The sequence below is a fragment of the Oncorhynchus clarkii genome, chromosome 17 (assembly GCF_045791955.1).
Source record: "Oncorhynchus clarkii lewisi isolate Uvic-CL-2024 chromosome 17, UVic_Ocla_1.0, whole genome shotgun sequence".
In the NCBI taxonomy this organism is placed as follows: Eukaryota; Metazoa; Chordata; class Actinopteri; order Salmoniformes; family Salmonidae; genus Oncorhynchus; species Oncorhynchus clarkii.
Genome location: NC_092163.1, coordinates 18,466,656 through 18,486,889, shown reverse-complemented (window position 1 = coordinate 18,486,889; position 20,234 = coordinate 18,466,656). Strand labels below are relative to the sequence as shown.

The 20,234-nt window shown below is 39.3% G+C and overlaps 1 protein-coding gene across 2 annotated transcripts in view; it reads left to right on the top strand.

Moving 5' to 3' along the window:
* Positions 1-6,176: 6,176 nt before the first annotated feature.
* LOC139370435 (integrin alpha-X-like) overlaps positions 6,177-20,234 on the top strand; it is a 24,689-nt gene continuing 10,631 nt past the window's right edge. Inside the window, exons 1-16 of one of the 2 annotated variants that reach the window (XM_071109910.1) lie at positions 6,177-6,300; positions 10,921-11,035; positions 12,644-12,741; positions 12,978-13,045; positions 13,417-13,531; positions 13,749-13,879; positions 14,769-14,911; positions 15,013-15,166; positions 16,265-16,400; positions 16,600-16,676; positions 16,803-16,926; positions 18,713-18,855; positions 19,094-19,234; positions 19,428-19,625; positions 19,743-19,873; positions 20,052-20,206. In XM_071109910.1, coding sequence (XP_070966011.1) covers positions 6,237-6,300; positions 10,921-11,035; positions 12,644-12,741; positions 12,978-13,045; positions 13,417-13,531; positions 13,749-13,879; positions 14,769-14,911; positions 15,013-15,166; positions 16,265-16,400; positions 16,600-16,676; positions 16,803-16,926; positions 18,713-18,855; positions 19,094-19,234; positions 19,428-19,625; positions 19,743-19,873; positions 20,052-20,206 — 1,993 coding nt within the window. In that variant the 5' untranslated portion in view covers positions 6,177-6,236. The remainder of the gene's footprint in view (positions 6,301-10,920; positions 11,036-12,643; positions 12,742-12,977; positions 13,046-13,416; positions 13,532-13,748; positions 13,880-14,768; positions 14,912-15,012; positions 15,167-16,264; positions 16,401-16,599; positions 16,677-16,802; positions 16,927-18,712; positions 18,856-19,093; positions 19,235-19,427; positions 19,626-19,742; positions 19,874-20,051; positions 20,207-20,234) is intronic. The other variant, XR_011627136.1, reaches the window with a different exon arrangement.

The window sequence follows — 20,234 nt, the reverse complement described above, 5'->3', positions numbered from 1 at the left end:
TATGAGGGTGGCCGTGTTTACAGCTTTGGGGTGGTACCTGGTAGGTTCATTGATAATTTGTGTGAGATTGAGGGCATCAAGCTTAGATTGTAGGATGGCTGGGGTGTTAAGCATGTTCCAGTTTAGGTCACCTAGCAGCACGAGCTCTGAAGATAGATGGGGGGCAATCAGTTCACATATGGTGTCCAGAGCACAGCTGGGGGCAGAGGGTGGTCTATAGCAGGCGGCAACGGTGAGAGACTTGTTTTTAGAGAGTTGGATTTTTAAAAGTAGAAGTTCAAATTGTTTGGGTACAGACCTGGATAGTAGGACAGATCTCTGCAGGCTATCTCTGCAGTAGATTGCAACACCTCCCCCTGTGGCAGTTCTATCTTGTCTGAAAATGTCGTAGTTAGGGATGGAGATTTCAGAGTTTGTGGTGGTCTTCCTAAGCCAGGATTCAGACACGGCTAGGACATCCGGGTTGGCAGAGTGTGCTAATGCAGTGAATAAAACAAGCTATGGGAGGAGGCTTCTAATGTTAACATGCATGAAACCAAGGCTATTACGGTTACAGAAGTCATCCAAAGAGAACACCTGGGGAATAGGAGTGGAGCTAGGCACCGCAGGGCCTGGATTCACCTCTACATCACCAGAGGAACAGAGGAGGAGTAGGATAAGGGTACAGCTAAAAGCTATGAGAATTGATCGTCTAGGACGTCCGGAAGCTTGGATAGATGTTTAACATATCAGCTAACCACATCTTATGATATAGGAATGTAATGCCCGATAGTCGATGACGTGGCACAACCATTGGTTGATGCAATGAAACGTCTTCAACGTAATCAGGCAGGAACACCACCAGTGTGTGGTTAGGTGATATGTTCAACACTAGCCTCACGTGGCCATCCATCCAAATCTTGTCTTGGCAGTCTGAAGAAATCCAGTATAGGATTCTGTGTTTGAATGGGAGTGTAGGTTTTTGTTCAGACCCTTATCTAGCACGCCTAACTAACTGGTTGATAAATTGAATCACCTTAGTTGGGTTTGGAGCGAAAACCTACAGGATGGTTGCTCTCCAGGAACAGGAACAGAGTTGGTCAGCCCTGCAATAGTGATTTGGGATTTGTAAAATATAAAAGTAGAGGCCAATAAATCCTAAAATAATCTGAACCAATATATATATATATATATATATATATATATGTGATATGAGTAATGTAAGATGTGTAAACATTATTAAAGTGCCATTATTTAAAGTGGCATTGTTTAAAATGATTAGTGATCCATTTATTGAAGTGATCCACTTTTGACAATACATGCACTTAATTACAGTACTTATATTTACCTTAAACCTCAAAATAGCCCCAGTCCCTTTAAATAGCCGGGCAACGGCACACATTTCAGCAAATAAACACCTGTTTGGGGTCTAAATGAATTGTTTCTGTTGTTACCATGGACACAGCTCTGATTTCCCCACGGTCATGTGCATTAAAACATTTGTTTTTATTCTGTCATTGTAGCTAGCCCTGGCAACAACACCAAAAAGAAAACAACACATCAAGAAGTGCAAAATCGGGGATGTATGATCGGCAGCCTAGTCTGTGCAAGTCCGATCTGTGATGGATTTGTTATTATAAATGTACAATACCGTTCAAAAGTTGGGGTCACTTAGAAATGTCCTTGTCTTTGAAAGCAACACATTTTTATCCATTAAAATAACATAAAATTGATCAGAAATACAGTGTAGACATTGTTAATATTGTAAATGACTATTGTAGCTAGAAATGGCTGATTTAATGTTATATCTACATAGGCCCATTATCAGCAACCGTCACTCCTGTGTTCTAATGGCATGATGTGTTAGCTAATCCAAGTTTATTTTAAAAGGCTTATTGATCATTAGAAGACCCTTTTGCAATTATGTTAGCACAGCTGAAAACTGTTGTCCTGATTAAAGAAGTAATAGAACTGTCCTTCTTTAGACTAGTTGAGTATCTGGAGCATCAGCATTTGTGGGTTTGATTACAGGCTCAAAATATCCAGAAACAAAGAACTTCCTTCTGAAACTCATCAGCCTATTCTTGTTCTGAGAATTGAAGTCTATTCCATGCGAGAAATTGCCAAGAAACTGAAGATCTCGTACAACACTGTGTACTACTCCCTTCATTGGATGTAAATCTCCTCAGATGGGTTGATATGCTGTTTATTTGTTTGTAAATATTTGTGTGTCCTCAGCATCTTGTCTCATTGTCAAACTAGTGTCTGTCAATGCAGTTGTATTTCTGTATCACATTAACTTGGAGTGGATGTGGCGCAACAACAACAAGTTCTCCTTCAAACAGGTTAAAGAGTGTAGGTGGAGGGGTGAAATAAATCAACACAAACAATGAAATACTGATATTCATTGATTTGCACAAAATTAGGCTCATTGTAAATTCAATTCTTATTGACATTGAAAATGTTTTCTTTTACACTATTAAGCTAGCTTAAAGTTGCACAGATAATTAGCCTTTAACCCAACAGGCCACAGGAAAGACAGGATAAAAATCAACCAATCAAAACAATATTCCAAGCTGGTTCAGAGACTATAATGTCTTTTGTACTGTTAATATGATGAAACTTGCCACAAATAGCAACGGGTAAAGAGAAAGTTGAGTAAAGTTCAGTGATGAAATGTTGGGTAGAATGGTGGGTTCATCCGGTGGCCAGATCACCTTGATCAAATTCTATGGTCTACAGGCTGCTTGACCTATAAGAGGAAACCTGTTTTTGATATCAATTATGAAACCAAAAGACTAGAAATGACAGGAAATAGAATGTACTTAAAAGTGTCTGGATCCCAGAAAGAATACAGAAGTAACAGACACAGAGTGGCACTACTTAGTTCTGTTATTTATAACCAGATCAGTAGGAATGTAGGGCGGAATGAAATGAAATGAAACTACAGTTCTGCAATTGCAGAAATGAGGCTTTTAGTTTAATACATATGATTTTATAGCACTTTTCTAAAAACCCAAAGATGTTAAAATAAGCAACTATGAGGAAAACCAACACAAAAATGGCAACAAATTACCTGGGCTAGGGTCGAAGAGGAGGCAGGAAGAAAGAGACACAAACAACACTTCTAGATGGTGTGTAGACACAAACAGAAGGGGAATGTTGCAATCCCCAGACGTCATCCTCAATTGTTCACTATGCAACACACTGCAATAAGCTGTGCACTGACAGATCAAACACACAACGGGTTTATCAATACACTGCAATAAGCTGTGCACTGACAGATCAAACACAACAGGTTTATCAACACACTGCAATAAGCTGTGCACTGACAGATCAAACACACAACAAGTTTATCAACACACTGCAATAAGCTGTGCACTGACAGATCAAACACACAACGGGTTTATCAACACTTATGTAAGATTTCTTGTATTATTCATTGTATTTTATATTTAACCTTAATGAGGCCTGTAATTACAAAGACAGACACATCATATACAAATTACAAAATGCAAAACTGCACAAACAGCAAACATGAGGGTATTGAAACGCAGCAACAGTTCACACAGTACAGTATCGAACGGATGTCTCTACATAGCCAAAGAGCAACCTATCTTCTCACAGGCTATTTGTGTGCTGAGCTATCATGCTCTACTTAACTGATTAGAGCAACATGAGGGTATGGAAACGCAGCAACAGTTCACACTGTACGTGTCAGTGTCAAACGAATGTCACTACATAGCCAAAGAGCATTATGGTTAAAAAGGTACCTAAACCCATCTTCTCACAGGCTTTTTGTGTGCTGAGCTATCATGCTCTACTTAACTTATTAGAGCAAATGTCAATGTGGCAATTAGGACAAAATGTGATATATTTATATGTGAAATAAAATGAAACTCAACTGAATAGCCAAATAAGCTCAGGGTCACCCTGACGAAGGCTGCTGTAGCCGCAATGCGTCAGTGTTTTTTAAAATTCTTGCCATGCATAAGCCACAAGGCTTTAAACATTTTCCACTACATGAGAGTGCCTTTTGGAAGTTTGTTTGGACAAATGCTTTTCCGGTATTGTTTACTATCTAGCGTCAACTTATTTTTGTTCTATAGTATTTTATCCCATGATCAAAGAGCACCTTGTGGATGAATTATAAACCACAGAAGCACTCCTGTCCTGTGTCTCTAATCTTTCTCATATGTTTGTTGTTGCCTCATTCAAAACATCCCTTCCAGCCACCTGTTCTGACTCAAATAAGACATTGTTATAGATTGGATGTAGTATGTAGTCTGTGCTGCTTTTCTTCTCAGTTTTCTCACATTTGATACTTAGGTATTCTCACTGGGGAAGTGTAAAATAAGGAGCTGGGGGAATGTACCAATACCAATCATGCAAAAGAGGAATGAGCAAAAAACATGTACAGTGCCTTCAGAAAGTGTTAGCACCCCTCAACTTTTTTTATTTTTTTTATTTTCCACAATGGATTTAATTGTCATTTGTTGTCAACGATCTACAACAACATACATTGTAATGTCAAAGTGGAAGGGAAATTTGAACATTTGTAAAACATGAATGAAAAATGTAAACACCATCTTGATTAGAAAAGTATTCAACCCTGAGTCAATACATGTTAGAATCACCTTTGGTAGCGATTACAACTGTGAGTCTTTCTGGGTATGTTTCTAAAGAGCTTTCCACACCTGGATTGTGCAACATTTTCCCATTATTCTTTTGTAAATTCTTCCAGCTCTGTCAAATTGGTTGTCTACCAATGACCAACAACCATTTGCGGATCTTTTAAGTCAAAACAGTAACCCAGCCACTCAGGAACATTCACTGTCTTCTTGGTAAGCAACTCCAGTGTAGATGTGGCCTTGTGTTTTAGGTTATTGTCCTGCTGAAAGGTGAATCCATCTCCCAGTGTCTGATGGAAAGCAGACTGAACCAGGTTTTCATCTAGGATTTGGCCCGTACTTGCTCCAATTTGTACATTTCTTTTATACTGAAAAATTCAGTATTCAGTAAATGATTACAAACATACCCATAACATGATGCAGCCACCACTATGCTTGAAAATATGGAGAGTGGTACTCAGTAATGTGTTGTATTAGATTTGCCCCAAACATAGCATTTTGTATTCAGGACAAAAAGTTAATTGATTTGCCACATCTTTTGAGGTATTACTTTAGTGCCGTGTTGCAAACAGGATGCATGTTTTGGAATCACAGCCATTAAACTCTGTAACTGTTTTAAAGTTGTGCTGAAATCCCTGAGCAGTTTCTTTCTTCTCCGGCAACTGAGTTAGGAATGACGCTTGTATCGTTGTCGTGACTGGGTGTAGGCTTGCCATAACAAAGGGGTTGAATACTTATTGACTCAAGACATTTCATCTTTTCATTTTTAATACATTTTCTCATTAACTTTATATGTTCGAATTCATAATCAAATATGCTTCCCAAAAATAACATGGTCGCTGTGGAAGAACATTTATTTGGATTGGCAATATTCTGCATTTATCAGAGTGCCATCAGGTAGCCTGATTTCAGATGCGTCCATTTTAACATGATTATTAGGAAATTCTTATTCTTGCAAAGCATGTAAATGTTTTTATCAAACAATTATTTTAATCTGAATATCCACAGTAATCAGATTATTGTGTACATGTAACCATACTCATTATGGGGTATTGTGTGTAGGCCAGTGAAAAAAAACAAACTCTATTTAATACATTTTAAATACAGGCTGTTCAATAAAATGTGAAAAAAGTCCAGGGGGGGTTAATACTTTCTGAAGGCAATGTACATCCACCATCATCATCTGCTCATTTATCACTCCAGTGTTAATCTGCTAAATTGTAATTATTCGCTCCTATGGTCTCTTTATTGCCTACCTCCTCATGCCTTTTGCACACACTGTATATAGACTTTCTTTCTTTTCTACTGTGTCATTGACTTGTTTATTGTGTTATTGGCTTGTTTATTGTTTACTCCATGTGTAACTCTGTGTTGTTGTCTGTGTCACACTGCTTTGCTTTATCTTGGCCAGGTCGCAGTTGCACATGAGAACTTGTTCTCAACTAGTCTACCTGGTTAAATAAAGGTGAAATAAATCAAATTATCACCCAAATGATAATGAACTACCGCAGATACTTTTGGGGGTGGAGACGCCTCTTATAAGAAGAGGCACACAGGAAACAAAGTACAGGAAGACAAGTAAGTTTCATTTGCAAAGGTTGAGTGTTGCAGTATTTTCCTTACTGCATGCTAGTGAACAAAGTGAAGGAGAAGATGTCCAGGCTCCTGCTCACCTGGATGGGAGCCATGGGTAAGCACTGACTAACAGGATTTCACTCAGCTTAATATTATCATCAGCTCAACTAGTAAAAACAAGTCAATTACTTTCATTACTATATATTTTATATTAGAGTAAAAAAAAAGTGAGCTTTTCCTCAGTGTGAAATATGTTGAACCTTTCACACCATTGTAAGCAATAAGTATAGTTGAAGTAGTGGAGGATATGTTTTCAAGATGGATACTTAACTTGCACAGGGATCATTTATGTGAAAGGAAGGTGCCTAATGTGGTCATTTGCATGGGCTAATGGGGCTCCCAATAAAATATAACGCTCTAAATTTAATTCACAGAACTTGTCATATCTTTATTTGTGCTTTTACGTCAATAACGGTAACCCACTTCTACCAAAAAGCTTTTTTTGGTTTTGAGGCAATAGTTGGTTGGAACAATAGTTGGTTGGAACCACTTCATTTTTTAAACCGAGATAACACTTTATAATGCATTCATGTTTTTGAGACAGTCAATGATAGGCATTTACTATTGGCCATTTATCACACATTTTTCATGGTGAAAAAGTCATAAAGAAGTTACTTACAATGTTACAGCTACATTCACTTTTGATGGCAGTTCTGGCTGAACAACAGTAGCCTATAGCACACCTATGTTCAGTCAAGAATGTTGAAATTAGGATTCCTCAAAATACGTTTGTGCACCTTCTCAGCCATGTGCACATATTACAGACTGAACCTTGTTTACACCAACGCCTGCGCCAGACTATGGTCAGCTGCGGGTCATTTTTTTATTCAAAGGAGGGCACTCTTCGATGCTATATTTCTAGTTAGGATATATATAATATATGCAACAAATCGTCCACCAACATGGTTCTGTGGCAATGCACCACATAACCAATAAGCAAAGCATTAACAATGAAGGTTCCAACACACACTGGACCAGCGCCATTTATTTGGGCTGGACTAAACAATGATGGGGCCCAGGGCAAGAACGTCTTTAACCAACTGTTAGCCTAAATGTAATTCAGAACACATCGGCGCCACCGATATTGTATATTGTAACGATTTGGGAGAAGCCCAGGTAAAATGGAGACACGTTAATGCTCACCTGTGTCATCCAGACTATGTGCCAGCCCAGCGATTAGCTGTTTTGTGCGTCTCCGCGGTGGGAGCGACAACATCAGGACCATGGCCAGAGGCCAAGCACTCGGCCAAATTGATAACTACAGTCTCGTCACAATGCGCAACAACAGAAATGTATGAATTTACGTTAGGAAAAGTTCTGAATGGACATAGAGAGAATAAGCTAACTCACAAACATACCCGTCAAAAGGACCCAGCATTTAATGCCACCAGTGCATTTCAAACACACGAGCAAATCACACTTCTCCTTTCCTAAACATGTTGGCTAATAAAAACCTAGGCATTGGATAACCGCTGTCAACACCAACAAGCTGCTTTTTACTTTCAGTCTGTTACTCTGTGGCGAAGTACACACATCGCGTGGCCCAAACACCACAAAGCAAGCTAAAAAAAACTATGGCCAGACGGAGGTAAGGAAGAATTCAAAAGCGGTGGCTTGCAACATTTGTGATTTGCTTGTTCACATAAAGTGTGGAGATATCCAACCCTTGTCACGTGATTAAGCTGTAAACTCTCAAAGTAACACTTAGCTTGTTTCCAATCTACTATGCTTAATGAGCACAGACAAAGCAACTGAGCTGGACAACCTTCCTGCAAGATTCATAAAGCATAGTGCTTGTGTCACTGCTAAAATGATAACGCATATTTTAAACCTTTCTATTAGTAGTGGTACATTTTCCAATGATCTCGAAACAGCCCGGGTGGTTCCGCTCCACAAGAAGAGCAGTAAAACAAATGTAGGAAACTACAGGCCTGTGTCGATTCTCAGCACGTTATCCAAAGTTGTTGAGAGATTAGTTTTTAATCAACTTTATGAATACCTTCTCGAACACAAACTTCTTTATGAACTCCAATCTGGCTTTAGAACAGCTCATTCCACTGATACTTGCCTTATCCACCTTTTTGACCACATCAAGCAGGAAAGTGAGAAGGGGAGCTATACAGGTATGGTCATGTTAGACTTGCAGAAAGCTTTTGACACTGTGGAACATGATATTCTGATGAAACTGAAATTCATGGGTCTAAATGATGTAGCAGTGAATTCATTTAGGTCTTATCTGACCAACAGAACACAAGCATGTAATGTTGGTGATGTTCTGTCAGAGGCCAAAGAAATATCCTGTACCGCAGAGATCAATTTTAGGGCCTCTCTTATTTCTTACATACGTTAATGATATGCCAGATACTGTAAAGTGGAAACTCATGCTTTTACGCTGATTGATGACAGCAATAGTTGTATCAGGGAAGGATACAGTTTACACAGAGGAGACCCTGAGTAAGGAATTGCATTTCGTTAGAGATTGGTTGACTGACAACAAATTGTCGCTACATTTGGGAAAAACTTTATCGATTTTGTTTGGAACAAAACGTAGACAGCTTAGGGCTGACGAGATAAAGGTCAAGAAGATTGAATCTAAAACTAGGTCAATCCCTTTCCGGAGACCTGATTTCTGCAAAAGTATTTCTAAAATGGTGAACAAATTGACATTTTTATATCGTAACACCAGATATTTTAGGATCAAAGTTAAGAAGCTGCTTGTCCCAACCTGGATTCAGTGTCATTTTGATGTTGCCTGCTCTGCTTGGTATAGTGGGCTATCAATAAAAACAAAAAAGAGAATGCAGGTCATGCAAAATAATGTTATCGGGTATTTGCTGAATGTCCACCCTAGGACCCACATAGGGGTACAGGAGTTCCGGGAGGTGGGATTGTTGCCTTTGGAGTCCAGAGTGGACTAATTTAAACGTAATCATATGTTTGATATCTTAAATGATTGTGCCCCAGGTTATATGAAAAAACACATTGATATGGTCTTTAACAACACAGTTACAATACCAGAGCTAGTGTTATGTCTTGTAAAATCCCAAGAGTAAACAGTACTGCGAGGAGCACATTTTTATATACAGGCATTTGTCTATGGAATAGCCTCCCCTTGAAGATCAAGCAAAAAAAAGTAGAAATAACTTTAAAAAGCAGGAAAAGGTTTTCATTTAGACAAGGTTGACTAAGTAAGAGAAACCACTCCACTGCCCCTTGTGCCCCCTACTGCTGGTCAGGTGTATTTATTTGAATGATAGTTATGATGTGCAATGCATAGATTGTTTTAATGTAGAAATGAATATGGTATGATTCTTTTTTTAAAATTATTATTTATTTATTTTACCCCTTTTTCTCCCCAATTTCGTGGTATCCAATTGTTGTAGTAGCTACTATCTTGTCTCATTGCTACAACTCCCGTACGGGCTCGGGAGAGACGAAGGTTGAATGTCATGCGTCCTCCGATACACAACCCAACCAGCCGTACTGCTTCTTAACATGAATGTATATATTGTTGTTTGTAATTTTATCTGGTCTTTTATTCATGTGTTATTGTTTTTACCATTGAGGATCACTTTGGAAACAAGCGTTTTAATACTTTCAAGTGATATCCTCTGGGTTCACATTGTACATTTTGTTGTACATGTCTGTTACTTAAAATCAATGTAATATGTGATAGTAGGCCTATATTATGAAGGCCTATATGATATCAAAATCTGTCTCTAATGGATATTATTTGCCTCTGTCTTGCACAGGTCAGGTCAGGTGGTATGGCAGCATAGGCTTACGAATTATAGATTCGTAAATTAATTACTCATTTACACATCTCTCGATCTTCACTGTTCCTGTCCTGCACAATTCACGCATCTCCACTGGCATCAGGTCCACTGGGCTCTCTCTATTCCTAATAGTTCTTAGATGAGTTGCCTAGCTCAATGCGAGTCCCAGTAATAGCATTAAAGTTTGGTCACTTATTTTGAGCAATTTATTATATTTTTTTAATGATAAATTGATAGTCTATATTTCTGCACTGATACACTGTGAACTTAGGTTACAGGACAGACAGTGATAATGAATTAGTTCACGCAACTCCTGCTGTAGATACTGGTGTGAATTATGTATAAATATATATTCAATTGTTGATAGACTTATTTTCACTGAGCATTATCTAACATATTACATGGTAAATTATGCCAATTTCCCATGTTGTATGGAAGATCTGATATCTAAGATGACAGGCCTGATGGAAACTAGATAAGGTGGGATCTTTTTCGACTCAGTAAAATTAATCATGAGAGAAATATTGACATAATAATCATATCGAGTCATGCAATAACATGCTGTGTTGTCCTCCCACTAGGACTCACCGGGAAAGAATGCATTTTATTAGTCTACAGATTACATACATTATGATGAACTTCACAGGGTGGTGAAAGTGCAAGATGATGAGCTTGGTGATCATTTCCAATAAATATCGAGGGTTTTATTCTGGTGACATGCTCATTTTAAAAAAAATCACGCATATACTTTTATCCTCAACAAGTCAATTTGATCTCTGGTGTGAAAGAGTGCATATTGTTTTTATGGAGGTTTTAGAGTATTCGCATGAAAATCTGTCGCCAATTGGATGGACACCTAGCTAATCATCTGATTGTGCCTCTCTACCCTTCTTTGCCAGCTGTCTCTTCAATGGCTTTCAACATTGATGAAGCAAACCCAAAAATCTACAAGGGGGAGGAAAAGGATTTCTTTGGATACAAAGTCCTGCAATTCATATCTGGCAAGGAGAAAGGGCAAGTGTTACTGTTATCATAGTAGTGAGAAATGCAATGCATTATGTTACAAACTTCATCTGCAAAACAGTATTACACACCTGAGGAAACAAAAATAACCAGAAAAATGCACCTATGTCTGCAAACATGCACTATATACAGTACCAATCACAAATTTGGACACATCTACTCATTCAAGGGGTTTTCTTTATTTTTTAAAACTATTTTCTACTTTGTAGAATAATAGTGATGACATTAAAACTATGAAATAACACATATAAAATCATGTAGTAACCAAAAAAGTATTAAACAAATCAAAGATTTTAGATTTTAGATTCTTCAAAGTAGCCACCCTTTGCCTTGATGACAGCTCTGCACACTCTTGGCTTTCTTAACCAGCTTCATTTTGGAATGCTTTTCCATCAGTCTTAAAGGAGTTCCCACACATGCTGAGCACTTGTTGGCTGCTTTTCCTTCACTCTGCGGTCCAACTCATCCCAAGCCATCTCAATTGGGTTGAGATTGGGTGATTGTGGAGGCCAGGTCATCTGATGCAGCCCGCCACCACTCTCCTTCTTGGTCAAATAGCCCTTACACAGCCTGGAGGTGTGTTTTGAGTCATTATCCTGTTGGAAAACAAATGATAGTCCCACTAAGCCCAAATCAGATGGAATGGCGTATCACTGCAGAATGCTGTGGTAGCCATGCTGGTTAAGTGTGCCTTGAATTCTAAATACATCACAAACGGTGTCACCAGCAAAGCACCCCCACACCATCACACCTCCTCCTCCATGCTTCCAGTGGGAACCACACATGCAGAGATCATCCCTTCACCTACTCATCCCTTCACAAAGACACGGTGGTTGGAACTAAACATCTAAAATTTGGACTCATCAGACCAAAGGACAGATTTCCACCTTGAACTCAGTGAAACATTTATTTGGTCTGCAATCTGAGGTGCAGTTAACTCTAATGAACTTATCCTCTGCAGCTTATCCTCTAATGAACTTATCCTCTCCTTTCCTGTGGCGGTTCTCATGAGAGACAGTTTCATCATAGTGCTTGATGGGTTTTGCGACTGCACTTGAAGAAACTTTCAACATTCTTGTTGAGAGAATACCAAGAGTCTTCAAAGCTGTCATTAAGACAAAGGGCTATTGCAGCAGACGACCACACCAGGTTCCACTCCTATCAGCTAAAAACAAGAAGAAGCGGCTCCAGTGGGCACATGCTCACCAACACTGGACAATTGAGGAGTGGAAAAACATTGCCTGGTCTGATGAATCACAGTTCCTGTTGCTTCATCCTGATAGTAGAATCAGGATTTGGCGTAAGCAGCATAAGTCCATGGATCCATCCTTCCTGGTATCAACGGTACAGGCTGGTGGAGGTGGTGTACTGGTGTGGGGAATGGTTTCCTGGCACACGTCAGGTCCCATGGTACCAATTGAGTAACAAACGTTTCCGACACCTTGTAGAATCCATGACTCAAAGAATTCAGGCTGTTCTAGAGGTAAAGGGTGTACATGATAAACTGAATGTATATATATATATATATATATATATATATAAGTAGTGACACAGGCCCATCTCAATCAACCAATCTATACTGTTATTTCTCACCCACAGGGTAATGGTCAGTGCTCCATATCAGAAGAACGGATCTGGTGGAATCTGTAGATGTGCTCAAGACAGAACAGACTGTACAGACTGTTACACTCCTCAAGGTAGAGATGAAAGTTGATGATACACTATACTGTACTTACTGGACTGCAATTTAGAAAGGTGGTTACCTTAACAAAATGAATAATTATACAAATTATTAGAACATGTAACACCTATCACGGTAACCATGGCTAATCGATATTTGTCAGAGTATTAAAATATTGCTGAAATGTCAACAAGGTCTTGAAAATGAGAAACACTAGTTGATTCTGCAAGTCTGCCTTTTGCCTTCCAACAGAAACTGACACAATCAAGTACATTGGACTCTCTATGGCTGGACAATCTACTTCTCCTCCAACATTCACTGTAAGATAACCACCATGTTCTTGTTTTCAAATACTCAATGTGTGTATGTGTAATACATGTGTTTGGCTGTGTTGACATTGGCAGCCCAATTATGATCTTGATTTCACTAATTGTTATTTTGAACAATCAGATCAACTCTGAAAAATATCTGATGTGATTGGACAGAATACCAATTAGTGTAAAAAAAACATATCAGAATTGGGTTGCCTGTATAAACCTGAATGACTTGCTTCACTTGAGTCATAAAACAATACCTCAGCTATCTAAAAATGATCATGGCAAATTCCTGTAACTGTCTTTGGAGACATCTAAGGTCCACCAGACAACCCATTATTTTATCACATTTACAATGATTTATTCTCCTCATTCAGGCCTGCAGCCCTGGTCTGGCACACGAGTGTGATGGGAACTCATATCTGAACAGTATCTGTTATCAGTTCAACAGCCAGCTCCAGATCACCTCGAACTTCACACCTGCCTTCCAAGGTATAAAGGCGAAACTTGAACACAATTGTTGATAATAATAACATAACCCAAGGGTTTTAGGTATACATTGACTGTTTATTCATGTCATGCTAAATTACATTAGGATTAGGTCACAAAATATGAATTGTGAATGATAAGATTTAGAGTCCTGAATATGTAAAGATTGTTGTGAGTGTTATTCATCATATACATTTATGTAATTCACTTTCTCTTACAGAATGTACTAAGAAAATAGTGGACCTCGTTTTCCTCTTTGACGGATCAGGAAGCATGACAACGGATGAATTTGATAAGAACAAAGGTTTCATAAACAATATCATGACAACCCTAAAAAACTCCTCAATCAAGGTAAACTTCCCTTTAAATGTAATAACTTGAATCATGCTTGTGAGGTTGCTGAACATACATCTGTTTATCTACACTCTTAGAATAAGCTTTTGGGTTGCCACACCGGCAGAACCTTTCCAGTTCAAACAGGTTCCTTGAGGAACGCCTCTGAAAAGGGTCTTCGAGGAGCCCCTGTGTAAAGTTTCAAACCGGAACCTTTTTGTGATGGGAGGAGTTACATTTTGAACCTTTCTAATAATATATTGTAGAGGTGGCAGCCTATCAGATTGTAGGAGTGGCTTATTGGAGGTGTCGCTTTCGGCCACCCGTTAGCGTAAATGTTTGTACACTGCAAAAAAATAAACTTGAATATTTATACATATTTATTCTAATATAATATTAAGAATATTTACATTTATGCTAACATATAGTATAGTAACGTGGCAACTATTCTAACCTCGGGAGTGGCATAGGCTCTTGAGGATCTAATATGCCTCTATTGATGAAGGTACAAAACTGTCAGTCTTAAACCTTAACATGGGATTACAATACAACAGATCAGATGAATAGGAATGACATTTACTCTAACGGGTGACCCAAAAAATATATATGTTAAAGCCACACGACTACTAAGCCGCGTCTCCACTCCAGGGTTCCTCCAGGAGCCCAATGCTACATTGAACCATTAACCGTTCCTCCAAGAATCCCTCAACTAACTGAAGGTGCAAATATGAACCATTGACTAGCAATGGTTCCTTGTAGAACCTCAGGGGTTCCTTGAGGATCTTCAGGGTTCCTCGAGTCACCACTAATTCTAAGAGTGTATGTGCAATACCCATGAATGTCGCTGCATGGAAAGTATGGAATGAAATCAATGTTAGTCATCTTTTCCTATTTTTTTCAACCACAGTTTGCAGCAGTTCAGTTCTCATCAAGATCCAGGACAGTTTTCAACTTCAATGACTACAAAGAGGGGAGAGCCTTGACTAATCTTTGGAAAGAAAAGCACATGTCTAGTCTAACCAACACACATCAGGCGATAGACTTTCTTTTGTAGGTCACGGTTGATCATTATTAATCAGTTTTACTTGATGAACGGGGATTGTGGTGTAAGAAAGATAGCTTGATCTGTTGTTTGTATACATCTAATTCAGGAAAAACATTTTTGAAAACCAAGCCGCCGGCGCCACCGCAGATGCAACTAAAGTACTGGTCATAATAACAGATGGAGATCCCAGTGATACTGATAAAAGGTTTAACTCTATCAAAAGAAGTGATGACAAAAACATCATCCGTTTCGTTATTGGGGTAAGTCCTTAAAAGGGGAGAGTCTGTATCCTCCCAACACAACACCACACAATTGTATGACTAAATTCATTTGAAACTGGTTTCATTCCCATAACTACAGCTGGTTGATCACTAGCCAATACATTTTGACGAGGAGGCATGCTCTCCTCCTAGTTGAAACGACCAAAGGCCAATATATTTGCATCTCTGTGAACTTCAAGTGAAATGGTTTGAAAACGTACCTCAATCCAGGGATGGAAGATGTCGCTGTAGTGTTACAGTACTTATCCCACAACAATCTACGGTGAATGAAGAAGATTGAAATACAGCAAGTTTTTTATTAAACTGCCTTGTTCATCCTCATGCTAGTTAGCTTGTTCATCCTCATGCTAGTTAGCTAATGCTAAAGCAGCAGTGTTTTTATCTGATCAATTTACCGTCAATTCTCGATTTACCTTCCATCCCTAGATTAAGGTACATTTTCAAATAATTTCACTTAAAGTTCACAGAGGTGCAAATATATTGGCATATGGTCAGCCACTTTCCGGCTGGTACATTTTTCACTGGCATTGGTCAGGCTACTTCGGCTATTTCACTGCGCGACAGGTGATATTCCTCCCAAACTCTGTATGCTCTTTAACCCTGTTCCTGCAGCTACCCAGTACTTAATTTGGGAAATCAAGTGAAATCTGTTCGGGAACATTGATAGTATGTTTTCACAACAAAACATATTTCATTAAACTGTTGATGCCCCTCTCTACACACACTGTGAGCTATTCTGTAGCTAAAGGTGATGTGTCTGCCTGTTAATTTTGAAAATATACAGTGCCTTGCGAAAGTATTCGGCCCTTTTTTTCACCCCTTGTACATGCTTCCCCTTGGTGACATCATCCGCAATCCTAACATTCAGTTGCACTGCTATGCAGATGACACGTAGCTTTGTTTACCAATCAGACCCAGTGACCAACCTAGTGTAGCTACCATTCACAAGTATCTTGTTGACATCAAATGCTTGACAATTTATCCGGCTCAACAATAAGAAATCTGAGGTTATTTTATTTGGCCGCCAAATTAGACTTCACTATAATTCCTGTCCTCAAGTGATATATTTCTTGGCAGGTCAAGAATGTCGATTTGACGAAACTAAAGTCACTAGCATCAGAGCCAAAAGAGAACAACACTTTCCTCATCCAGGACTACAACGGACTAAAAGGAATCCTAGACAACTTACAAAAAAAGATCTTCAACATTGAAGGTACAACTCCAGATTCAGTTGAAATCCCTTAGTACTGACTTATTTTACAGCAAAGTCCCTGTCAACTGAGAGTTGTTATTCATTAAAAAAAACTGAATTGGAAATACTGGTCACCTCCTGAAATATACACCTTACTCAAAACATTCCACAGTAGAAGTATCAATGTATCGCAATTAATATCAGTGTTCCTATATTCTAGGTTCCAAGACTGCTCTGGCTGGAAACTTGATGAAAGAGATGTCTCAGAGTGGGTTCAGTGCTGTCTACGTTAATAAGGTGAGATACACGATAGTATGTCCAGTATGTTTTATCATCTTATTTTTTTAAATAAATGTACTGACCACCATTGCAACTGATGCTTATTAATGAAAAATATGACCCATTGTTTTATTTCATCTACAGGACACCTTGGTTTTGGGCTCAGTGGGATCAAACAACTGGCGTGGATCCCTCTTTGAGACTGAGGGTCAGAGATCAGAGGAAAGGGAAATTCAGGACCCCACATTGGACAAAGACTCCTATATGGGTAATGGAACATTAACTTAGGGCTAGGTGTCCCGCTAGCCAGACAACCTCTGGTGAAACTGGAGGGCACACAATTCAAATAAATAATCATAAAAATTATGGATATTAAACATTTAGGTACATACAAGTGTCATATATCGGTTGAAAGCTTAAATTCTTGTTAATCTAACAGCACTGTCCGATTTACAGTAGCCATTACAGCGAAAGCATGCCATGCGATTGTTTGAGGACGGCGCCTCACATCAAAATATTTTTCCACCGGCACAGGTTTCATAAATTCACAAATAGCGAATAAATATTCACTTACTTTTTGAAAATCTTCCTCAGATTTGTCATTCAACGGGTCCCAGATATGTAGTGTCGTTTTGTTAGATAAAATTCTTCTTTACATCCCAAAAAGTCAGTTTAGTTGTCGCCATCGATTTGAGTAATCCACTCGTTCCACATGCAGAGAAAGAAATCTGAAAATCTACCCCCAAATAAGTTTTTATTTACTCCTCAGATACCCTAAAATGTAATCAAACTATACTATTTCTTACGTAAAGAAGTATGTTCAATAGGAAACTTTTTTAGCATGTGCGTTCTGTTTTCATCGAACGCGCAAACACGAATTTCCAAGACTGTCCCTGTACTAAAACTGATATTTCTTATTAATTTTGGAAGTTACAAGCCTAAAACCTTGAACTGCTGGCACCCTGTGGAAGCCATAGGAATTGCATCCTGGGAGCTAGAATTGAGTATGCCCCTATACTTTCTATTGTAAGAGCATGGTCTCTCAACAATAAAAGTATTCTGGTTGGTTTTTCTTTGGATTTTCTCCTACCATATCTATTGTGTTATATTCTCCTACATTATGTTAACATTTCTACAAATTTCAAAGTGTTTTCTTTCCAATGGTACCAATTATATGCATATCCTGGCTTTAGGCCCTGAGCAACAGTTTACTTTGGGCACGTCATTCAGGCGGAAATTGAGAAAAAGGGCCTAGCCAAAATAAGTTTTAAGCTAAAAAAAAATATATTGCTCAAAAGGGAATTTGAACAGCTGCACCATCGAGAGCATGACTGGTTGCATCACTGCCTGGTATGGCAACTGCTTGGCCTCCGACCGCAAGGCAGTACAGAGGGTAGTGCGAACAGCCCAGTACATCACTGGGGCCAAGCTTCCTGCCATCCAGGACCTCCATACCAGGCGGTGTCAGAGGAAGGCCCTAAAAGATGTCAAAGACTCCAGCCACCCAAATCATAGACTGTTCTCTCTGCTACGGCACGGCAAGCGGTACCAGAGTGCCAAGTCTAGGTCCAAGAGGCTTCTAAACAGCTTCTACCCCCAAGCCATAAGACTCCTGAACACCTAATCAAATGGCTACCCAGAATATTTGCATTGCCTCCCCCTCCGCCCTCTTTTACATCGCTGCTACTCTCTGTTGTTATTATCTATGCATAGTCACTTTAATACCTCTACCTACATGAACATATTACCTCAACTAACCGGTGCCCCCCACACATTGACTGTACCGGTACCCCCCTGTATATAGTCTCGCTATTGTTATTTTACTGCTGCTCTTTAATTACTTGTTACTTTTATTACTTATTCTTATCCGTATTTTTTTTAAACTGCATTGTTGGTTAGGGGCTCGTAAGTAAGCATTTCACTGTTGTATTCGGTGCATGTGACTAATACGATTTGATTTGAATAAACACTATTTTCAAGGCTCCATTAGTTCAGATGTTTCAGAGAAGGGAGTGTAGTTACAATGTACCTACAGTTCTTTATTGTTCTTATAGGATACTCTGTAGCTGTTGGGAAGAAGAACCAGAACCTTCTATATTTTACCGGAGCACCAAGATCTGAACACATGGGACGGATCCTACTTTTCAACAAGGTTAACAACAACTGGACTGTGGCACAAAGATTGTCTGGAGAACAGGTTGGTAAACATTAGCTATTTCTGTAAGCAGTGTTGTATATCAATCAAGTTATACAATAGGGACAGCATGAAACCAGCTTTTGTGGTTACTTCAAGGGTTGATTCACTCCTCCGATAGTATAGAGGAACACATGATATCACTTTTAATGTTTACTAATGAGTTCCATTCAAAAACCAGAAGACTTCTTAAAACATTTCAAAACCATTTTTGTATGAATGTAAGTTTGGATTTTCTCAGATGGGCTCCTACTTCGGGGCAGAGCTGTGTTCTGTGGACATAGACTCAGACGGCAACACAGACTTCCTCCTGGTGGGTGCACCAATGTTTCACCAACCACCGAGAGAGGGCAGGATCTACGTCTACACACTAACTGATAAGGTGGGCTGAACTGTGAATCTCTGAACAACAGAATCAAATGCTGCAATTTGTGGTTGAAAATGTTCATCAGGGACAAAGTGATCTGGAAGCCGATATTGATTTATTTGGACATAAATATCCATCCTCTTCAATAACACTGCACAAAAAGACAATGTAATATGGATTTATCTTCATGTGATCTCTCCTTTATTAGCTGGAACTGAGGATGGAGATGAATGTTTCAGTGATGGCTCAGGGTAGATTCGGCTCCTCCATCTCCTCTCTCACAGACCTGAATGGAGATGGGCTGAAGGATGTAGCTGTGGGCGCTCCACTTGAGGACGATCACAGGGGGGCCGTGTACATCTACCTGGGTGAAAAGCTAAAGGGGATCCGCCCTGAATTCAGCCAGGTGAGACAAACGAAGATGGAAATCGTTCAAAAAGGCTCATGATCAAAGAAAACATACATCCCTCCTGGGATATCAATATCAAGGCCTTTTCATGAAATGTTTGTCTTCTTACTGCAGCGCATCTCAGCTGCGATGATGAGATCTAAGCTCCAGTTCTTTGGCCAGACGATTGATGGGAAGATGGACCTGGGTGAGGATGGACTGACTGACATCGTAGTAGGAACGCGTGGCGCAGTTGTCGTCTTGAGGTACGAGTCCAAAAAAAGGATAAGAAAAGACAGCTGGTTTAAAACGGACAGTAAAAAATATCCCACTAGTGTGGGATCTGCACTGAATGGGGGCTGCGCTCAATGAGGTGTGGCCGGTGCTACCCAACATCGTACAATGTAGGCTAACATCACTGTCTTTACCCTCGATCGCTAACAGGTCCAGACCGGTCCTCAGCATCTCTGCTCATCTCCACTTCCATCCCTCGGAGATCAGCACTGTTAACTTTTACTGTCTGGCAAAAGAGACCATTTCCCCTGTGGTGACTCTGACAGCCTGCTTTAACATGGCAGAGGCAACAAAGAGTAAAGCTGGTAAGAACTCTCAGAACTTTTGGAATAC